Raw genomic sequence first — 23,014 nt, forward strand, 5'->3', positions numbered from 1 at the left:
GGGAATTTTTGTTTTTTGTTGTTATATGTGTTGTTATCTCTTTTTTCTTTTTCTTTTGATGTGTTTAATGTTTGTATTTTTGTATTGTATTTTTTGTGATTTTGTATTTTCTTTGTCTTTTATTGTGGAAACTTAATAAAATACTTAATGCTCTGCAAAACAGAGCGCAGCAAGGGATCAGCTGGGGGGGGGAATGGCCAGGAATTGACCAGACGGTGCAGAATCCCCCCCAAAAAAACAAATCTTGGAAGCAGAGAGTGGAGTGGAAGCACCTACTGGTGGGGAGCATGCTTATTGGGGGGGGGCTGTGCAATGAGGTTTCGGGGGGGGGGAGCTGAGGATCTCCTCCCATCCCAAATGGCAAAGGACTCAGTGATTCAGAGTAGCAACTGCAAGGGCAAGGAATATATATATATATATAATGCCTTTTAATTTTAATCCCTTTTAAAAATATCACTTGTTCCACTACAGTGGTGCAAAAATGCTCCTGTGCCATGCAGTGCTACTAATGCCACGAAATAGTAATAATAGTGGGGAAAAGCTGGTCCCTTTGAATTGTCAGGATGACCAGACAGCAATCTTCTGACCGAAGGAGCTACCTGGGTGGATTCTGGCCGCAGCCAGAACTTCTTTGGCCTAGAAATGGAAGAAGCTGCAGCACTTAAATCTCCTCTGGTTGCACAAGCACACTTGGGGTCTGGCTACTGCAGAGAAAATAACTGACAAATAGCAGAAAACCTGAATTGCCATCTGACCCGAAAGAGGGGTTTGGAATGGGTGAAGTTTTGAGAAGCTCTGCTCTATCCCTGCATCTCTCGCCTCTTGGGCTGACCTCACTATCTCTTTGACGCTAGACTGGTACATCCCAGGTTGGATCCTGCCTTAGCCCTTCCTTCTCCTCCTCCTCCTCCTCTTCCCACTTCTCCCTGAGACCTCAAGGTGAGAAGTCAGGCTGGGACTCCCAAGGAAAGGAGAGGAGGCTGAGAGATCACTCCACAAGGGAGGGTGTTTGAGAAAAGGTGAGGGGCTGCCAGCTCTGCAGGCAAGAGGGGACCTAACTGGGATCCTGAGCCCCACAGGGGTGCTGCAGATGAAGGTAGTTGATCCATGGAGCCGTGGACCCAAGAAGGCTGAAAACCTCTGTACTTTTATTTCCTCCAGGAAACAACTTTGCTATTCTAGCAAGGCCACTGGGCACAAGAAGCCATTGTGATTTTCATCTCTCTGTGTGTCTCAATCGAAGCTGAGTTTTCCCTTTTCTCTTTAGGGAGAGATCTGTCGCCGCCTGGAGATTCTGAGGAAAGAGAGAGAGGAAATTCTGGCCCATCAAGCAGATCTGGACAAGGAAAGCAAAGACCTCCTGGTAAGTGTCTCTGTTGTTACTAGACAGGGAACAAGAACTTGAAACCTCCAGGTATAGGGCAGTGTATAAATTCAATAAGGAAGAAGAAGAAGAAGAAGAATCATAGAGTTGGAAGAGACCACAAGGGCCATCGTGTCCAACCCCCTGCAAAGCAGGAATCACCATCAGAGCACTCCTGACATATGGTTGTCAAGCCTCTGCAAGAAGAAGAGCAAGAAGAAGAAGAAGAAGAAGAAGAAGAAGAAGAAGAAGAAGAAGAAGAAGAAGAAGAAGAAGGAGAAGAAGAAGAAGAAGAATCATCCAGTCAGGACTGAGAAGCGATGGGGAAATCTGCCTGTTTCAGCTTTTCCACTTTTCTCCTTTTTCCACATCAGCCTGTTATGAATCAGATGTTAGGCTGGCTACCTCCTTGTATAAATATTTTGATCTTTACTTTACCCTCATAAATACATTTTTTGTGAATATTTCCTGGCTGGGTCAAGCTTGAAAATATCAGAATTTTAAAGCTCTGTTTTGGTCTCCATATTTTTTTCAGCAAGAGCGAATTAGGTAAGTTCACCATTGAATGCAGCTAAATGGAGTTTATTTCCCCTTGTCATTTATTATGTGAATAGCAGTCAAGGAGAAGCCTGAGGACTTGTGAGCTGAAAGGTGGAAGCATTTCAAACCAAATCCTGATTTACCATAAATTCTACTAAAGAATTGTCTTTCTAAATGTGGGCTCTTGTTCATTTTAAGTAAACTCAGGTCATTTTGAACCTTTAAAGAAAACAGGGGAGCTATGGGGATGAACTCTGCACTTTGTTCTCCTCTGTTTCTGTTCCTTCCTACACCCCAGTCTAAACTGAGGGGTGTTTTATGTCCCTGGATGTTCTCTGAACAACTGTGAACTCTGGTTATGCCATGCCCCAAAACATGCAGGGAAAATCCATGGCTAAGAAAAAAGAGCTCCTTCCTTTAGGCTGTATCCGTCTGCAAAATAGAAGTCAACAGAAACAGCAGTGGAGAGGGCCTCCCCTCAAAGTAAAGGTTTACTTCTTTAGCCACTGGAGGTTTCATGTCTATAGAAATATCAGAAGCGTCCTCCCTGTGGAATTCTCATAATTTTCTTTCTGCTGTTTTGAGGCTAAGGACCAAACACACTCAGACCTCCTCTTTTCTTGCAGAAATTAACACAGACGGAGAGGCTGAAGGCCGTGGAGAAGTTCAGAGAACTGCGCCAGTTCCTGGAAGAACAAGAAAAAGGTCTGCTGGATCATGTGGAAGAGGTGGAGAAGGAGATTGCAGGAAGAAGGGATGAGCAGCTGGCCAGACTCTCCAGGAAACTCTCCTCTCTTGAGAGGATCATCCAGGAGATGGAGGAGAAGAGTCAGCATCCAGCGAGTGAACTCCTGCAGGTAAGACGGTGGCAGGAACAGCCCAAGGCTCCAGGAAAAGGCTGCCTCCAATCCTTCATGTGTCTCTTTCATGTATACAAGAAGTACAGGGGTTCAGATGATGGAGCCTCTAGTCAGGTTTGTAATGGACAGGAAGACCCAAGAGCCCTGGGTCTCTTCTGTGTTCTTGATGGAACAGGAGGTGGTTTTCTGCTCTTTGCTGATGTTTTGTCACCGAATGCCTTCCTTCTTGGCAATGCTGCCTTCCTGCCCTGGGCTGGGCTTCAGCGAGGACAGAGGGACTCATCCAGACTGCTGCTTGTCCCACCCCTTTCTTCCAGGAAAACCCGCTGTTTACTGTTGAATTAGAGCAAACCTCAGCCAGGTTTTTTCTGCATTCACGTTTCCTTCAATGTTGAACTAAGGAGCAGGGTTTTCCTGAGGGAAAGCGGCAGGGCAAAGGCAAAACCACTTGGACCCGTGTTTTCTGGGAACAGGAAAAGCAGAAGTGTGGAGGAGCCCAAAGAAACCCGGAGCTGTTTTATTACCCCTTTGGAGGCATTTTATGCTGCAGGTGCTTTTTTATTTCCAGTTGGAAAGTAGAATTTGAAATTTGGGGACTTCTGTGGAAGACAACTTGGGACAGTTCCCTGGTAGGATTATCCTGTAGGCTTACTTAAGTCTGAATGGCACAATGCAAATGGGATTAAAGTTAATTAATTATAATCGAAGAGAAGAGATGGGATGGAATCTTCTCCTGAACCCACAAATATTAAATTTCCCAAAAATGCTGGTGGATTTTCATAAGGATTTAAAAAATAATAATTGTAAACAGATGTGGAAATGTGGAGAACTTGATACTGGAAAAATTAATAATTTCAGATTGGAGAAATAAAAGCTGTGAGAAACCAAAACTTATTGATTCCACCATCCCTGCCCACAACCTTGCCATGTGCCAGGCAGACTGACATTCAAGCGCCAGAGTCTGTGGGGGTCTTCCTAGTGTGGCCTGAGGTGTGCAGTGAATTCCCTTCTCTTTTCCCCTCTAGGATGTGAGAAAGACCTTGCAGAGGTAAGTGGATCTGGCTCATTCCCATTAGCATCACTCCATGATTCCAGGATGCAAGAACCTCAGACATGGCCCTCCAGGGGCTGCAGGGGGGAGACTGGAGGACTCACTCCCTGAGGCTTCTCACAGGTAAAAGCAGGGCCCCCTCTTCTGAACTTGTAGCCCCCCAATTCTCCCTCCAAGGTTCAAGGTCAGCTGCCTCCCCCCTCCCTCCCCACATCACTTCACACAGGGATGGGGGTCTTTTCTTTCTCTTCCACCTTCTGTTCATTGACTTTGGTAATTTCAAACATGTAGAAGAGAAAGTGCCAAAGATCCCTGGGAACAGCTTAGGACGTACCAGTATCTTTCCACGTCCAGCTGGAAGCCCCCCAACTCTGGTAACTCAGCCCCTTTGAGGCACTGAGGGAGGGAAGGTCTGTTGGTCTAGAATGGGTTGCTTCTTTTTCTTGGGGGTGTTTCCAATGTGAGAGGCTGAAGGTGGTCTTGAGTGGGGGGTGAAAGTCAGGTTGTTTGATGCCTCTGGAGGGAGAGTCCCATGGGGCATGGGGTTGTGCCCTTCCTGTGTGAGAGAGGGGGTGCAGGGAGGGTGGAGGTTGCTCTCCTTGACCGCTTGGCAGCTTATGACATCACTAACTAGCCAGTGTGGTGTAGTGGTTAAGAGCAGTGGACTCGTAATCTGGGGAACTGGGTTTGCGTCTCTGCTCCTACACATGCAGCTGCTGGGTGACCTTGGGCCAGTCACACTTCTCTGAAGTCTCTCAGCCCCACTCACCTCACAGAGTGAGTGTTGTGGGGGAGGAAGGGAAAGGCGAATGTTAGCCGCTTTGAGACTCCTTCGGGTCGTGATAAAGCGGGATATCAAATCCAAACTCCTCTTCTTCTTCTTCTTCTTCTTCTTCTTCTTCTTCTTCTTCTTCTTCTTAACATCCTCTGGAGAGGCTCAGGGAGGGAGGGAGGGATTGCAGGCACTCCATTGCAGGGGTTTGGCCCTTACGTCCTGGGACCTTCCCAGAAAGTTGTTATGGGGCAGCAGAGTTTGAAGCCATGGGAGCCCTCCGGTGGTGTCGCTTGGGGTTACATCTTGTCCCTTGTGAAGTTTAGCATCCTTATGAAGCCACTGACCAGGGCTTGGAGGTGGGTGTCAAGAGATGAAGCTGAATCCTGAAAATTACCTGTTGCGAAATGAACTTCAACTTTGTTCATGTTATTGAGATCTCCTGCAATAATCAGGGAGATGGGGCACAATGGGGCAATTTATTGTTTTTCTTTTCACCAGGTATGAGGAAAGAGAGAGTCCAGAGAACCCACTGCCTTTCCCTCCAGAGCTGAGGAACAGGGTCTTGGAATCCTGTGATCTAAATCACCTTGTGGAGGATACAATGAAACAATGGAAAGGTAATTAAAATTGGCTGCCAGGATTTCACACTCGGAATTCTATTATTTCTTCAGAACTGAACATGCCAGGCTCTTACTGCATGGAATTGAGTAACCCCTGGAAACCTTCCTTCTTGGTGCTCCAGCCTTCCTTTCCTGTCCCCCAGTATGCCCCATGTATATTGTGACGTTTGATCCTGTAAAGAAAGCCTGAAACAGAGTGTATCTGCTTTCAGTTATACGGAACCTCCTTTTCCTTTTGGTTACCAGTCTACACAATCTGGGGTTGTCCTTTGGGAGGTTCTCCTGCTCTGAATGGAGTCAATTCAAGGATGCCACATTATGAAGTGTTACTTTTGTATGGAGATTTATCTCAGGCGGAAGAGCGTTGCCCTAACACTTTATATCTTTTTGCTTCCTCAGATGCTGTGTTATACAGAAAACAGCTTCAGAAAGGTATATTTCCAGGGGAGGAACAATTTGACAGGAGGGATGGGGACTGATATTTCATGGTGTTAAACCATCTGTTCTGCAGACTTTGGGACCCCCATCAATGGCGTCACTCTGGGAAACAGTCCTCTAGTGGTGTTTGGGTTCTTTGTCTGTCCCATGAATGAACTGGGAGGGAGGTTGAAGGCTTGGATTGGGGGCAGAGATTGTCCCTGCAAAGAACCTGAACACTAGTCTGAGTTCCATTCCTGCCTATAGACTAGTATCCTGGTTTCACCCTCGATTTCTTTCCTAAAATCTGTATGCTGCTTGTTTGTAGGGAAAATCCTCAGAGCCTTACAATATCTTACAAAAGCCCTTAAGGAGGATCCTGCAGGGTCAGTCCAATGTCCATCTTGTCGCGTTCTCATGTATAGGGAACCTCCCTTGCATTTTGTTTTCCCTCCACACAATCTGGAGAGGTTCTTTTGCGGCTTCTCTAGATTTGCTTGGATTTCCGCCTCGTGAAGTGTGTTAAAAAGGGCACCCGCAAGCACCCAGTCCCTCCTCCACCTCCTGCCCAGTCTGGTCTCCCAGCAGCAGAGCAAGGAGCAATATGTATTATTATTATTCTTTTGTTGTTGAAAGTTAAGAACATTGCTACTAGCAATATATCACAGCTTCTATAGCCTACATATAGCAGTGGTATTTCAGAGGAGAGTCGTCATAGTGATCCATGGTTAAAAGTCGAAGTTGGCCAATGTGTCCTCTTTCTTGCTCTTCAAAATAGGGCAGCCCTACACTTGCCTATCATGACTGTCTCAGCCCCAAACTTGTAACCTTTTGAGTTATTCCCCCCTTCTCTCAGGGAACTAGTCTTAAGGTATATATTAAATCCCAAAGAGAAGCATGGAATAAGCAGTCCTTTGTAAAATTGCCCTGCCACCTGCCTCCTCTTCCCTGGCGGCAAGGCCTTAACTTACAAGATCGCTGGGAGGAAGGAGAGGCCAAGTGGGTGAGAGAGATGGAGAGCAGGAATAAACAGGCTCCCCACTTAACACGATTTTCACTTTTGGGCACGAGGGCCCAGAACATAACTCCCGCAAAAGTGAGGGGAAGCCTCTATGTGGTTTTGTGTTGTATTTTTATGCTGTGGACCACCCTCAGACCTATATATGATGGGCAGTATGCAAATGTTGATGATATTATTATTATTATTATTATTATTATTATTATTATTATTATTATTATTATTATTATTAGAACAGGGGGTCCTCCTCCCCCAGCCCAACCCAGAGGTCCCCAAAGGCCAGTTCCCACAGAGATTGTCAGAGGAAAGCAGCTTCTCTCCTCTCCTGCCTCCTCCAATTCTCCTCTCTTTCCCCTTAGATAACACAGAAGAGCTGAGTAAAAGGTTTCCTGGGTGGTTTTTCCCCTTAGAAAATGCCTGGATTTATTCTGATGAGAGTCTGCAAGGAGGCATCTCAGTATCCCATGTGATTAAAAAGAAATCCCATTGACCTGAAAGGGAATCTGGGTTTTTGGGGTGTTTCTTGGATTAGGATGTTCATCTCTCTCTCTCTGCTGACTCTGCCTAATCTTCTCTCTCCCTCATCTTCTCCCCAACAGCAAATGTCACTCTGGATCCAGACACAGCCCATCCCCGACACATCCTGTCCAAGGATGGGAAAAGCGTGAGATGGGAAGACAAACCTCAAGCCCTGCCTGGTAATCCTGAGAGATTCAATGTGCCTTGTGTGTTGGGACGCGAGGGATTCACAGCAGGCAGACATTTCTGGGAAGTCACTGTGGGAAGTGGGGGAAGATGGACTCTGGGGGTTGCCAGGAAGTCTCTGGGGAGAAGGCGCTGCTTCCCCTTTAGCCCTGAGAGAGGGATCTGGGCTGTGAGGAAGAGCGCAAGGAATTACTGGGCCTGCCACTTCCCTCATGACTCTCCTCTGTCCCTGAGTGAGGAGCCCAGGAGGATCCGGGTGACTCTGGACTATGAAGGGGGACGTGTGTCTTTCTCTGACGCCGACTCAGGAGCCGAACTCTACACGTTCTCAGGAGCCTCGTTCTCTGGAGAGACCCTCCTCCCTTTCTTTTATCTGTGGGGAAGTGAAGCCCACCTCATTATCTCCTGAGGAGACTAAATCTGCCTCTCAGGCCCAGCAGGAGTTTCTCTCCAGACCAGAGTGACTGATATAAAAAACATTTACCCACCAGGAGAACCTTGGGCAGTTTTTCAAGGGGAATTTGAGAAGATTCATTTTCCTTCCTTTTCCCATAATTCCCTCTGCAGCTTACTTCTTCTTAAAGAGACAGTCACACTTTTAACAGTCCCAATAAATCATCTTTTCCTCACCTTCAGTCTTGTTTTCCTTTTGAGATGTCTGATTTGGCAGAGCATGAGACTCTTAATCCCAGGGTTGTGGGTTGGAGCCCCACGTTTGGCAAAGGTTTCCTGCGCTGCAGGGGGTGGGACTAGATGACCCTCAGGGCCCCTTTCAACTCTGCGATTCTACGAAACCTCTCCCCACAAGACCTTATGCAGCTGTGAAAATGCATGCACCATTGGATTAATAGAGGACTAAAAAATGAACCCCTTCCCCCACATCAGGCAGGAAAGCTCCTTACTCTGGAGACCTCAGATGGGAAGAAAATCAAAAAGAAATTGAACAGGGCGTCAGCTTCAAATGCCCTCTGCAAATACAGCCTCCCCATCTCCACACGTTGCCAGAAATAAAGCTCATTGCATTCAGTGGGGCTTCTTCCCAGTTATACTTGTTTAGGGTTGATGCATTAATGTTCCGTATTTACAGGCTGGACTCTGTATATCAGGGGCCTCAGATGGGGTGTCCTCTGGATAATGCTGGACTCCAACTCCCCTCTGACCCATCCAGCATGGCCAGGGGTCAGAGAGGATGGGAGCTGCAGTCCGGCAGCTTCTGGAGGGGGCCCCATGGGCTGGACTGCCCTATACATTTTGCAGGACACCTTCCCTGTGTTCCTCAGCCTCACCCCAAATGCACAATGCTCATCCAAGGAGGGTCTTTTCAGCACCAGCTGCATCTGATACTAAGAGCTAGAACAACAAATGCCTGTGGAATTGACCTCTCAAAGATCAGGCCGGACTCTCCCTGGCTCCACTATCAGGGCCGCCGACTTCTGACCTGTGCAGATGACACCAAACTGGGAGGGGTGGCTAACACCCCAGAGGACAGGATCACACTTCAAAACGACCTTGACAGATTAGAAAACTGGGCCAAAACAAACAAGATGAATTTTAACAGGGAGAAATGTAAAGTATTGCACTTGGGCAAAAAAAATGAGAGGCACAAATACAAGATGGGTGACACCTGGCTTGAGAGCAGTACATGTGAAAAGGATCTAGGAGTCTTGGTTGACCACAAACTTGACATGAGCCAACAGTGTGACACGGCAGCTAAAAAAGCCAATGCAGTTCTGGGCCTCATCAATAGGAGTATAGCATCTAGATCAAGGGAAGTAATAGTGCCACTGTATTCTGCTCTGGTCAGACCTCACCTGGAGTACTGTGTCCAGTTCTGGGCACCACAATTCAAGAAGGACACTGACAAACTGGAACGTGTCCAGAGGAGGGCAACCAAAATGGTCAAAGGCCTGGAAACGATGCCTTATGAGGAACGGCTAAGGGAGCTGGGCATGTTTAGCCTGGAGAAGAGGAGGTTAAGGGGTGATATGATAGCCATGTTCAAATATATAAAAGGATGTCACATAGAGGAGGGAGAAAGGTTGTTTTCTGCTGCTCCAGAGAAGCGGACACGGAGCAATGGAGCCAAACTACAAGAAAGAAGATTCCACCTAAACATTAGGAAGAACTTCCTGACAGTAAGAGCTGTTCGACAGTGGAATTTGCTGCCAAGGAGTGTGGTGGAGTCTCCTACTTTGGAGGTCTTTAAGCAGAGGCTTGACAACCATATGTCAGGAGTGCTCTGATGGTGTTTCCTGCTTGGCAGGGGGTTGGACTCAATGGCCCTTGTGGTCTCTTCCAACTCTATGATTCTATGATTCTATGATTCTATCTCCTTTTCCTGCATTTCCCACGGGGTGGTGGCAGATGTCAAAATAAAGACACCTTTGCCGCCCCCCACCTGCCTGAGGGCCACCTCCCCTTGCTCCATCCCCTCTATGATGTTGGCGATGTTTGTGTGTCATCATACGTTTCCCTGTGAGTTTCCACTCACCCCATGGAAGGACACAAAAAGTGTCCCATTTGGTCCAGCGCCCAAGAGGGGCCACCCAGACGCCCGTGGGACACCTGCAAGTGGGACCACTGTGTAAAATCAGCCTCCTTCCCCTCCTTGCAGTTTCCAGCACCTGAGATTTAGAAGCTGCCTCTGGACTGTGGAGGCAGAGCAGAGCCATTGTGCTTCACAGCCTAGTGCTCCATGAATTTGTCCCCAGCTCAATGGGTGGAGCATGATAGTCTTAATCTAAGGGTCACTGGCTTGAGCACCACATTGGGCAAAAGATTCCTGCACTGCAGAGATCTGGACTAGGTGACCCTGGTTGTACCGTTCAACTGTGCAATTCCATGATTTTAAGTTGGTTGCCATCTCTGCCTCCAGTGGCAGTGAGTTCCATAGTTCATTTACACGCTCCACAACGAAATGCTTTTTTCTGTCCTGGATCTCCCAACAATCAGCTTTGTTTGGGGGCCACGACTTCTAGTGCTATGAGAATCTGCAACGTGGAGATAATGTGTCTCTGTCTCCCTGCCTCCATCCATCGTGGGGACCAGAGCAGGGGGTGGGCAGTTTTCTTTGTCCCCTCCTAGGGCAGGAAGTCTCAACAGAGAACTTCCTTGAATTAACAGCAACAACTGGCCATCTGCCTATGTCTTGTGACTAAATGGCTACTGTGGCAGGAATGTGAAGCCCCTAGTCATGAACCGACACATGGGCGGTCAGTCGTTCTGACTCAAGGAATGAGGCCGTTGAGCAGCTCAGCAGCTGTATCCATGACTGAGCAGCCCTTTTTAGGATCCACTATGCTCACCCCGAAAAGGGGAAGGGGCTGGAAACGGTGCCCTAAACATAGTATGCCTCCCTTTTTCCCTGACTGGATTACCACGCCCAGGTGGAATCTCTTTTCCCATAGTTTGAATCCATTATTCTGCATCCTAGTCTCTAGAACAGCAGAAAACAAGCTTGCTCCCTCTTCAACATGACATCCCTTCAAATATTTAAACATGGCTATCATGTCACTCCTTAATCTTCTCTTCTCTAGATTAAACAAATCCAGCTCCCTAAGTCTCTCCTCATAGGGCTTGGATTCCAGACCTTTTACATTTTGGTCACCCTCCTCTGGACATGCTCCAACTTGACAATATCCTTCTTCAACTGGACACAGTATTTCAGGTGTGGTCTGACCAACCAACCAGAATAGTGTGGTAGCATTCCTTTACTTGATCTAGACACTATACTCCTATTGATGCAGCCCAGAATTGCATTGGCATTCTTAGCTGCCACATCACACTGTTGACTCATATTCAGCTTGTGGTCGACTAAGACTCCCAGATCCCTTTCACAGGTACTGTTGTCAAGCCAAGTGTCCCCCACCTGTGCATTTCATTTTTTCTATCCAGGTGCAGTACCTTACATTTCTCCCTATTGAACTCCATATTGTTGGTTTTGGCCCAGCTCTCTAGGCTATTCAGGTCATTTTGAATTCTGACCCTGTCCTCTGGTGTATTAGCAACCCCTCCCAGTTTGCAGTCATTTGCAAATTTGATTAGCACACCCTCTATTCCATCATCCAAATCATTTATAAAAATACTGAATAGCACCAGGCCCAGGACAGAACCTTGTGGAACCCCAGTAGTCATTTTTTTCCAGGATGAAGGTGAGCCACTGATGAGCACTCTTTGGGTTCAGCCCATCAACCAATTACAAATCCACCTAACAGTAGCTTTGTCTAGCCCACATTTTACTAGTTGTTTTGCAATAATATCATGGGGGACCTTTTCAAAGGCCTTACTGAAGTCAAGGTAAGCTGGTACAAGGGAAAGCAGGATTGTAATTACCGTAAAAATTACTGATTACTTTGGATCAGCAGTCTCAACCTAACCCGATATGTGGGGAGAGCCACGTGTTCCTTTGGAAGGCAAGTGGAATACAGTGTGATATACTGACAGCTGTTTTAAAAGATGTAACTGTAACTTAAAATCCAGTATCAGGGAAAAAAACAAAAATAGATGGCCCCTGTGTGGATAGTCATGTTTGCATGATGGGGCCACCTCCAGTGACCATGTGGCCTGATATAAGAGGGTTCTAAAATCAGTCCTGAAAGTAGACTGATTGAGAATGACACACGTATAGCTTTTGCTGTGCCATTAACAAGGTGAGCTGAAGCAAATTCTTGCCTCCCTTTGGGCTTAGCAATATTTCCTACAGCATTCTTGTTGAAGGGCATTGGAGAGTTAGGTGAGGGTCACTTTTCTGTTTTTCCATCAAGCCCCCAGACAAGAATGCTACAGCATCAGCCCCAAACACTCAGTCTCATAACAAAAAATACTCAACGGAGTTAGGGCTGAGGGTAGGGGAAGTACAATTATGATCTTTCCAGTCCTCTAGAAGCTGACCCTTTTGGTCATTTTGGTCATGGAGCCAAATATCTGTTTCCAAGTTTAAAGAGTCTAAACAAGTAAAGAACAAGCTTGCCCTTTACATGCAAAAGCCCTGAAATTCAGCCCATTGGGCAATGATAGGCTGGGAGGAGGGAGGAAAGGACTAGCACCTTCTCTGCCCTCCACCTCCAACAGCTACACCTGAAAGTTTCATGATGGGGTTCGATTTGAGAAGCTGAATGTTTATAAAGGCACTTAGCCAATTTCTGCCACGGAAATTCTGAACAGAAACACTCTGCAGGTTCAGCCCCCAAAAGAAACTGCTCTATGGTCTCTGTGTTGGGAAATGGGAACAGATCTTGCTCATCACCAACCTTCCCTCCACAAATCAGTATCACTATGAGGCTGAACTGAACAGCTTGCTCCAGAGTTTTAAGAGATACGTTTCTGTGGTGTAGTAGTTAAGAGCGGTGGACTCTAATCTGGTGAGCTGGGTTCGCTTCCCCGCTCCTCCACATGCAGCTGCTGGGTGACCTTGGGCCAGTCACACTTCTCTCTGAACTCTCTCAGCCCCACCTACCTCACAAGGTGTCTGTTGTGGGGGTGGAAGGGAAAGGAGATTTTTAGCCACTTTGAGACTCCTTCAAGTAGAGAAAAGCAGGATATAAAAACTAACTCCATAAATAAGAATTCTATGGAAAAGGACCATCCCTGCCATGGTGATGAAAACTATATGTTTGGATTTTGCTGTATTATACCAACCTGTGGAATATGACAGTTCGCAGTTTCAAAATCTATTTGGCCACAGTGGATTGACAGTCTGGACACACAAAAACCTCTGGAAGATCTTTTGAATCAATGCCTATGCGAAAGCAGTGGTACCAGTCCTTGCAGTTTCCTTCACAGTAAGCCATAGTTAGGTCACCACTGGGCCTCCTGCACCCTTCCTTCAAGAAACATAGTGACCAGCAGCCTTCAAACAAGGATATCTGAGCAATAGGTTAGTGTATCCTTCCATCCCTCTGGGCATGATCGAGACACAGTAATGTAACTCTCGTTCAAGATTTGTCTCTTCTTGGGAGGAACAGCATTTCCACTTGAAAATATTTGTCTTGTCCTTCAAAATAGGTTTTCCCACAGTACTGTATTATTTCTTTTGCAATCCAGGGCCTAATGGCAGCCATATCCTTTTGTATGAACTGTAATTGGGCAGCAGTAGCAATCAGATGGGCAATGGTACATGTGAAAGGACCGTAGTCACTGGAATTACGGTACCTTGCCTGGGCATATCAGTTGGTGCAAAAAATGATCAGCCGCAAAACTATAGGGATATTTTGAATCCATCTCATACAGACATGCTAAGAAGGATGTTATTGCATCAATCACAGAGTGGTTCAATCCATGTTTGGAATCTAGATAGAGCATGGTCTTCCTTTTAAAAATAATTACTATCAGTTTCCAGTGGACTTCTCTGTCATTTACTGGATTAATCAAAACATCTTTCTTTAGCACTCCAAATCTCAAACAGTTCTTCAGAGCTTGCACTGGCAATCTTTGACATATCTGCATGAAGTGGCAAGTACGGTAAGTGGGAAAATTGTTCCATTGTGACCTAGCTCTTTGGCCATGATCACCCTGGAGGCAAGAAAGGCATCTATTATGCGATCATTTATCCAGTTTGATCCTTTCAGTGTGTTTATGTCATAGTCATACACACAGATGTTGCCAACTGAACCAGAGTCCCATGGTTTGTAGACTGAGTGTGGGGAAGGTACAGTTGTGCCATGGGGGAACTGATGTACAAATCAGTGATTTGTCCAAACACTTCTCACTTTGTGTTGAGAATATGGGGCTGCTATCAAAATAATCAATATTGGTCACTGTCAAATCCTCTTTCCCACCTTTTGGAGTGGAGGTCATCTGAGGCTGAGTGCTTTCCAGGTGTCTCATAGTCAGTTGGTGATCTTAAGGAGTCAAACCCCTCAGCAGCCTGCACTTAATCAGATGCTGGAGGTACTGTTATCTTTTCCTGCAGTCTGGGGAACTTTCTTCCCGATCTACTCTTCTGTCTTTTATTTCACTTCAACTGTGTGAGCTGCAACTGGCAAGGCTTCCCTGGTTCTGGTGGCATGCCGATAGATTTTGTGGCAGCTATAATATGGTAACAAGTCCTGGATGATGTCCTGTACGGACTGTGCATGCATGGCTGCCCGTATGGTCGCCAGGAGAGCGGCTGCCCATACAGCCTGTACGGCCGCCGTGAGAGGAGCTGCCTGTACGGACGCTACGTGAGCAGCAGCCTGTATAGTCGCTGCAAGAGCAGCTGCCCGTATGGCCCATACGGTCGCTGCGAGAGGGGCTGCCTGTACAGTTGCCACAAGAGCAGCAGCCAGTACAGCGACCTTACTGTCACTCTCCCCCCAGCGTGGCACCCCTGGGCACCACCACGCTGCCCCTTCATATGCCCCTGTAGTCAATCAAATGTACTATGAACAATCTGAAGTCATGCTGGGCACAATTCACCACGAATCCTGTTTTTTTTTATAAAAACACGTGGTGGACTCCAGGAAAGCTGTCAGCAGGCAACATGATTCCCATGGGCACCACGTTGGAAACCCCCTATTTCAAAGTTTGCACTGACAAAATCTGTTCTCAAAAAAACTTGCAGTTAAACCTCCATTTATAATTACTACCCCTGCAAAGCAACCAACTTTTGTCCCAAAACCATTTGTAGCTGAATTGACGCAAGACAGGTGATTGTTTTTCATGGTTACTTTGGTGGTCTCCATCTAGTTGGTTTGATAATTTACATTCACAGGTAAGATCATCACAATCTCTGCCTTGGACATTCTTGAGGTTTAGCAGTGTCAAAAATTTCCAGGTGCAGTTCTTCACAGTGGAAGCTATGAATATGAATGTCATTTTATTTCAATGTTCTTGCTAATGCAGAACCATTTCAGATAGCGTTTGTATTTCGGTCATTCCATGGACATTGGTGTGATCTTACAATATAATTTGGTGGAGTCCATTTAACAATCATGCCGATCCATGAGGATTAAAGTATTTAATATAGTGTTTGTTCCTTGGCTGTGCTCTGTGGTTTTTGTGGTTCGTTCTGTGGTCATATACATCATGTGTGATTTGATAGTGATTTCAGGGTGACCAAACATAAAAAACCCTAAGGATCCATGGGGATCTGTGCTTCATGAGAATCTTTTTACAGCATGGCAGTGCCCCAAAGTGATCTGGCCATGAGCAGCATAGGTGGTTGGGTAATGAATATGGGGCGACCCAGAAAACTGTGGAGCCGTAAATTCTAAAAATATATATATATTCAATTTTATAAGGATAAGGAAGTACAGAAAGGGAAACGGGGGAGGGGATAGATAGATGATAGATAGATAGATAGATAGATAGATAGATAGATAGGAAATTTAAAAGACCTATAAAGATTATCAAATCCTACAAAGTACTACTACTACTACTACTACTACTACTACTACTACTACTACTACAAATATATTTGTACCCTGCCCATCTGGCTGGGTTTCCCCAGCCACTCTGGGTGGCTTCCCAAAAAATGAAATAAAAATACATTAAAAAGTCACACATTAAAAACGTCCCTAAACAGGGCTGTCGTCAGATGTCTTCTAAATGTCAGGTAGTTGTTTATCTCTTTGACATCTAATGGGAGGACATTCCACAGGGCGGGCGCCACAACCAAGAAGGCCCTCTGCCTGGTTCCTTGTCACTTTGCTTCTCACAGTGAGGGAACCACCAGAAGGCCCTTGGTGCTGGACATCAGTGTCTGGGCAGAATGATGGGCGTGGAGATGCTCCTTCAGGTATACTGCATCGAGGCCGTTTAGGGCTTTAAAGGTCAGCACCAACACTTTGAATTGTGCTCAGAAATGTACTGGGAGCCAATGTAAGTCTTTCAGGACATGTGTTATATGGTCTTGGTGGCCACTCCCAGTCACCAGACTAGTTGCTGCGTTCTGGATTAGTTGTAGTTTCTGGGTCACCTTCAAAGGTAGCCCCACGTAGAGGACATTGCAGTAGTCCAAGCAGAAGATAACAAGAGCATGCACCACTCTAGTGAGGCAGTCTCCGGGCAGGTAGGGTCTCAGCCTGCGTACCAGATGGAGCTGGTAGACAGCTGCCCTGGATACAGAATTGACCTGTGCGTCCATGGACAGCTGTGAGTCCAAAATGACTCCCAGGCTGTGCACCTGGCCCTTCAGGGGCACAGTTACCCCATTCTGGACCAGGGAGTCCTTCACACCAGCCCACCCCCTGTCCCCCAAGAACAGAACTTCATTATTGTCAGGATTCAACCTCAATCCACTAGCTGCCATCCATCCTCCAACCGCCTCCAAGCACTCACACAGGACCTTCACCACCTTCACTGGTTCTGAGTTGAAAGAGAGGTAGAGCTGGGTATCATCCGCATATTGATGGACACCAAGCCAAAACCCCCTGATGATCTCTCCCAGCAGCTTCCTGTAGATGTTAAAAAGCATGGAGGGGAGGACGGAACCCCGAGGCACCCCAAAAGTAAGTCTGAACACTCATCCCCCACCACAACTTTCTGGACACAGCCCAGGAGGAAGGAGCAGAACCACTGTATAACAGTGCCCTCAGCTCCCAGCTCCTCTAGACGGTCCAGAAGGATGTTATGATCGATTGTCGCAACCAAGGCAGTTTCAGTTCCATGAGGAGACCTGAATCCCAATTGGAAGGGATCCAAATGGTCTGCATCCTCCAGGCGTGCCTGGAGTTGTTCAGCAACCACCCGCTCAATCACCTTGGCCAAGAATGGAAGATTTGAGGCTGGGCGATAGTTGGCCATACTGGCCAGGTCTGAAGATGTTTTTTTAAGAAGTGGTTTAATGACCGCCTCTTTCAGCTGGTCTGGGAATGCCCCCTCACAGAGGGAAGCATTCACCACCCCGCAGAGCCCATCGCCCAGCCCTTCCCGGCTTGCTTTTATTAGCCAGGATGGGCAAGGATCAAGGAGACAGGTGGTTGGTTTCACGCATCCAAGCAGCCTGTCCACATTCTCGGGGGTAACGGATTGAAATTGATTCCATGCAACTTGACCAGACAGGGCTCTAGCACTCTCTCGCCCCGACCCTGCTCCCATGGTGGTGTCTACCTCCTTCCGAATATGAGCAACTTTATCTGCATAAAAATTTGAAAAATCGTTGCAGGAGGTATTGGGGTCTTTACAAGGCCCCGGTGGTAAAGGTGGTTCCGTTAAATTGCAAACCACCTGAAAGAGTCTCCTGCTACTATTTTCTGTAGATGCAATAGAGGCGGTGAAGAAAGTCTTATTCGCCGTTGCTAACGCCACTTGGTAGGCTCGACATTGAGCTCTAACCTGTGTCCGGTCCAATTCAGAATGAGTTTTCTGCCACTGGCACTCTAGCCGTCTCAGCGATTGTTTCCTCACCCGCAGCTCCAAAGAAAACCATGGGGCTGTCAGGGCTCCATGCAGTCGGAGAGGGCGCTTCAGAGCCAGACAGTCGATAGCCCTGGTCAACTCCACATTCCAGCGGGCCACCAGGGAATCAGCTGAAAGGCCAACAACATGGGATAAAGCTTGCCCTACCACTCTCTGGAAACCATTTGGATTCATTAAGTGGCGGGGGCGGACCATCCGCATTGGTCCCACCTCCCTGCAGAGGAGAAGGGTCACGGAGAAGTCCAGTTGCACCAGGAAGTGATCTGACCATGGCACTTCTTTTGTTTCACTTTTACCTAGTGTCATATCACCCATGTCACTATTGGTGAACACTAGGTCTAAGGCATGTCTGTGACTATGAGTTGGGCCAAACTTATTCAGGGACAGCCCCATGGAGGCCATGCTTTCCACGAAGTCCCAAGCAGCCCCTTGTAAGGTCATGTTGGCATGGATGTTAAAATCCCCTAGGACAACCAAACTAGGTATCTCCAGGAGAACATCCGCGATGACCTGAAGCAGCTCGGGCAGGGAATGCTTGGTGCAGCGGGGAGGTCAGTACACCAAAAGGAATCCTGTACTGCCCCTATTGCCCAGCTTCCAGAACATGCACTCAGAGAACTGGGTCTTTCATATGCGCAGAAGCGCCAAATTGCACCAGTGCCTGTGCAGACGTGGCGCTTCAGGATGCGAATGCTGTGGGTTGCGGACGTGCCTCAGTCACGGGTTATGTCTGCAACCCGAGGTTCCACTGTACCAATTTTGTTTTAGGGCTTAATTTGCAGTAAATTTTATTCCTTTATTCATAATTGTTCTTACTGTTCTACTGTGAACTGCTCTTAAAATTTTTGCATCCATTTTGTCATATAAGGTTTTGCTTGTTCGGGCTTGGTGTCATATTTGAGTAATAGTTTATAAATTTTACCCAGAAGGTAGAACTCTGTTATGATGGACTCAGATTCTATCTTTTCACTGATTTAAATGTTTGCCATACAGTCTTTCTTGAATCCGGATATTAGTTGACAGTATGTAAGCAGTTTCATATTTTTTCTCCTCTTTAATACTTTGGCATGTATTTGATCTGTTCTTGAAGATGAACCATATCTTGGTACAATATATACCGTATTTTTCACTCTATAGGACGCACCGGACCATAGGATGCACCGAACCATAGGAGGGGGAGAACAAGGAGAAAAAAATTCTCCCCCTCTCCGCTCAGCGCCTCTTCAGCGAAGCGAGATGAGAAACGGAGCCCCTTCCATTTCTCCTCCAGCTTCACTGAAGGGGCGCTGCGCAGAGAGGTAACATTGTGCAGTGCCTCTCCAGCGAAGCAAAGCGTGGAGAGCAAGAGGGATCGGTGTGCACCGACCCCTCTCGTTCTCCAGGCTTCAGGCGGCTTACCACAAGCCTTCAGAGATCAGCAGGAACTTACGCTGTGCTCCAAAGGCTTCAGGCGGCTATCCCTGAAGCCTGGACAGCGAGAGGAGTCGGTGCGCACCGACCCCTCTCGCTCTCCAGGCTTCAGCGAAAGCAACACGTAGCCTCTGGAGCGTGGAGGGAGTGCTCCCTCTGCGCTTCGGAGGCTTCGTGTTGCTATCGCTGAAGCCAAGGAGCCTGCATTCGCTCCATAGGACGCACACACATTTCACCTTAATTTTTGGAGGGTAAAAAGTGTGTCTTATAGAGCGAAAAATACAGTAGTCATATATTCTCCTATCGGCTCTAATAATAATATTGCAGTGGTGACATTAACAGTGCAGGTAAGGGGATTTTTGTGATTTTTGTAGTGCAACTCATGATTTGTGAGTTGTGCCCGTGGCTATGATGTGTGATTTGATGATGAGTTTGGGGAGCCCCAATGCGAAAAGAGTGAGGATCCTTGAAGATCCGTGCTTCAAAACTACCTTTTTGGGCCATGGCGTTGCCAGGAAGCTGTGGATCCATAATTTTTATGGTGCAGGCTCTGCTCCTGGCTATGACGTGTGATTTGACAGTGAGTTTGGGTTGGCCCAATTCAAAAAGCGTGATGATCCATGAGGATCCGTGCTTCAAAACAACGTTTTGGGGCCTTGGAGTGGCCAGGAAGCCGTGGATCCGAGATTTTTGTGGTGTAAACTGCGCCCCTGGGAAAGATGTGTGATTTGATGGTGAGTTTGGGGTGGCCCAATGCAAAAAGCATGAGGATCCATGAGGATCCGTGCTTCAAAACCACGTTTTTGGGCCTTGGATTGGCCAGGAGCCGTGGATCCGAGTTTTTTGTGGTGCAGGCTGTGCCCCTGGGAATGATGTGTGATTTGACGGTGAGTTTGGGGTCGCCCAATGCAAAAAGCTTGAGGATCCAAGAGGATCCGTGCTTCGGAACCATGTTTTTGGGCCATGGAGTGGCCAGAAAGCCGTGGATCCGAGTTTTTTGTGGTGCAGGCAGTGCCCCTGGACATGATGTGTGATTTGACGGTGAGTTTGGGTTGGCCCAATGCAAAAAGCGTGAGGATTCATGAGGATCCGTGCTTCGGAACCACGTTTTTGGACCATGGAGTGGCCAGGAAGCCGTGGATCCGAGTTTTTTGTGGTGCAGGCAGTGCCCCTGGACATGATGTGTGATTTGACGGTGAGTTTGGGTTGGCCCAATGCAAAAAGCGTGAGGATCCATGAGGATCCGTGCTTCGGAACCACGTTTTTGGGCCATGGAGTGGCCAGGAAGCTGTGGATCCGAGTTTTTTGTGGTGTAAGCTATGCCCCTGGACATGATGTGTGATTTGACGGTGAGTTTGGGCTGATCTAGTGCAAAAAGCGTGAGGATCCATGAGGATCCGTGCTTCAAAACCACGTTTTTGGGCAACGGTATGGTCAGGAAGCCGTGGATCCGTTATTTTTGTGGTGCAGGCTGTGCCTCTGGGCATGATGTGCGATTTGACTGTGAGTTTGGGGTGGCCCAATGCAAAAAGCGTGAAGATCCATGAGGATCCGTACTTCAAAACCATGTTTTTGGGCCACGGTATGGTCAGGAAGCCGTGGATCTGCGATTTTTGTGGTGCAGGCTGTGCCCCTGGGAATGATGTGTGATTTGATGGTGAGTTTGGGGTGGCCCGATGCAAAAAGCGTGAGGATCCATGAGGATCTGTGGTTCGGAACCAAGTTTTTGGGCCACGGTTTCGCCAGGAAGTCGTGGATCTGTGATTTTTGTGGTGGATGCTGTGCCCATGGCCATGATGTTTGATCTGATGGTGACTTTGGGTTGATCTAGTGCAAAAATCATGAGGATTCATGAGGATCCGTGCTTCGGAACCACGTTTTTGGGCCAGGGCGTGGCCAGGCAGGTGTGGATCCGAGTTTTTTGTGGTGTAGGCTGTGCCCCTTACTATCATATGTGATTTGACTGTGAGTTTGGGTTGGCCCGATGCAGAAAGCGTGTGGATCCATGAAGATCCGTTTTTGAAAACCACGTTTTTGGGCCACGGTTTCGCCAGGAAGCCGTGGATCCGTGATTTTTGTGGTGGATGCTGTGCCCATGGCCATGATGTTTGATCTTATGGTGACTTTGGGTTGATCTAGTGCAAAAATCATGAGGATTCATGAGGATCCGTGCTTCGGAACCACGTTTTTGGGCTAGGGCGTGGCCAGGCAGGCGTGGATCTGAGTTTTTTGTGGTGTAGGCTCTGCCCCTGGCTATGATGTGTGATTTGACGGTGAGTTTGGTTTGGTCCAATGCAAAAAGTGTGAGGATCCATGAGGATCTGTTCCCTGAAAACCACGTTTTTGGGCCATGGTATGGCCAGGAAGCCATGGATCCGTGATTTCTGTGGTGGATGTTGTGCCCCTGGACATGATGTGTAATTTGAAAGTGAGTTTGGGCTGATCTAGTGCAAAAATCATGAGGATTCATGAGGACCCGTGTTTTTTAACCATGTTTTTGCGCCATCGCGGCACCACGAAACAGTGGATGCGTGATTTTTTTGGTTCCTCCTACAGACTAAGGGACGCAGGTGGCGCTGTGGGTAAAAGCCTCAGCGCCTAGGGCTTGCCGATCGAAAGGTCGGCGGTTCAAATCCCTGCGGCGGGGTGCGCTCCCGTCGTTCGGTCCCAGCGCCTGCCAACCTAGCAGTTCGAAAGCACCCCCGGGTGCAAGTAGATAAATAGGGACCGCTTACAAGCGGGAAGGTAAACGGCGTTTCCGTGTGCGGCTCTGGTTCGCCAGAGCAGCGATGTCACGCTGGCCACGTGACCCGGAAGTGTCTTCGGACAGCGCTGGCCCCCGGCCTCTTGAGTGAGATGGGCGCACAACCCTAGAGTCTGGCAAGACTGGCCCGTACGGGCAGGGGTACCTTTACCTTTACCTTACAGACTAAGATGTGGTCTACAGTAGCATGGTGTTTTTATTTTGTTTCAATATAAAAATCATATGAATTCATGAGGATCCGTGCCTCGGATCCATGTTTTTATGGTGCTGCAGCGCGGCAAAGTGTTGGATCCACGTTTTTTATAGTCCAGTTTGTAGGCGTGCCTTCTAGGTGTGATTTGACACTGCATTTGTTGGAATTATTTTTTTAAAAAGTGGAGGATCCATGAGGATCCGTGTAGATCCGCCTTTTATGCAGACCCCGAAGCTACCAGCATGAGTTTGACCAAACTGCGGGAGGCAGTGGAAGACAGGAGGGCCTGGCGTGCTCTGGTCCAGGGGGTCATGAAGAGTCGGACATGACTAAACGACTAAACAACAACAAGAAATACATTGGCTACAACAGCTAGCGCCGCTTGACAGAAGTATCCACTTGATGCTCTTGCTCCCATTTTCAAAAGATATCTATACATATTGTGCAAATAATAATAATAATAGATACTATACTATACACTACACCAAAATATTTAAATGTTTATTGGAAACTTCCCGCCACACTTCGCATCCTCTGCCGCCTCCTCTAAAGCTGTGGTGTCAAAGCGAGTGGTGGGTTTACCTGGAGAGGGACATAGGCATAGCGAATTTAGGTGCCCCCCTAAATCCATAAAAATACATAGCTGGGGTTCTGCCCCCCCAAAATCCTGGATATGCCCCTGGGGGGGTAGCGCTAAGGGGCGAAGGGACGCTGGAGGTATAAACGACTGTCAGGCTGTGAAAAGCTGGTAGCCCTGGATCGAGTTCCTCAGTTTTGTCGAATTAAACGAAATAATTTTATTGGCTATTGAAGAAATGTGTGCAATTAATTGCGACTGTTTTGGAGTTTTGTCACGCTGATATCTTCCTTAGGGGGTCGTGCAAGGAAACCGCTATTCTAAAAGATGCTTTTTACAGAGGAAGGCCCTGGGAGGTGAGTTTAGAAAGTCAAGGGTTG

General features: G+C 47.4%; 1 protein-coding gene across 1 annotated transcript in view; it reads left to right on the plus strand.

Annotated features, from left to right (window-relative positions):
• LOC308590768 (E3 ubiquitin-protein ligase TRIM7-like) overlaps window positions 1-7,978 on the plus strand; it is a 104,137-nt gene extending 96,159 nt beyond the window's left edge. Inside the window, exons 2-7 of the mRNA XM_081200989.1 lie at window positions 1,268-1,363; window positions 2,530-2,760; window positions 3,789-3,811; window positions 5,088-5,206; window positions 5,609-5,641; window positions 7,244-7,978. Coding sequence (XP_081057115.1) covers window positions 1,268-1,363; window positions 2,530-2,760; window positions 3,789-3,811; window positions 5,088-5,206; window positions 5,609-5,641; window positions 7,244-7,758 — 1,017 coding nt within the window. The 3' untranslated portion in view covers window positions 7,759-7,978. The remainder of the gene's footprint in view (window positions 1-1,267; window positions 1,364-2,529; window positions 2,761-3,788; window positions 3,812-5,087; window positions 5,207-5,608; window positions 5,642-7,243) is intronic.
• The last annotated feature ends 15,036 nt before the right edge of the window (window positions 7,979-23,014 follow it).

Source organism: Podarcis bocagei (assembly GCF_964188305.1).
Source record: "Podarcis bocagei genome assembly, chromosome: 7".
Taxonomy (NCBI): Eukaryota; Metazoa; Chordata; class Lepidosauria; order Squamata; family Lacertidae; genus Podarcis; species Podarcis bocagei.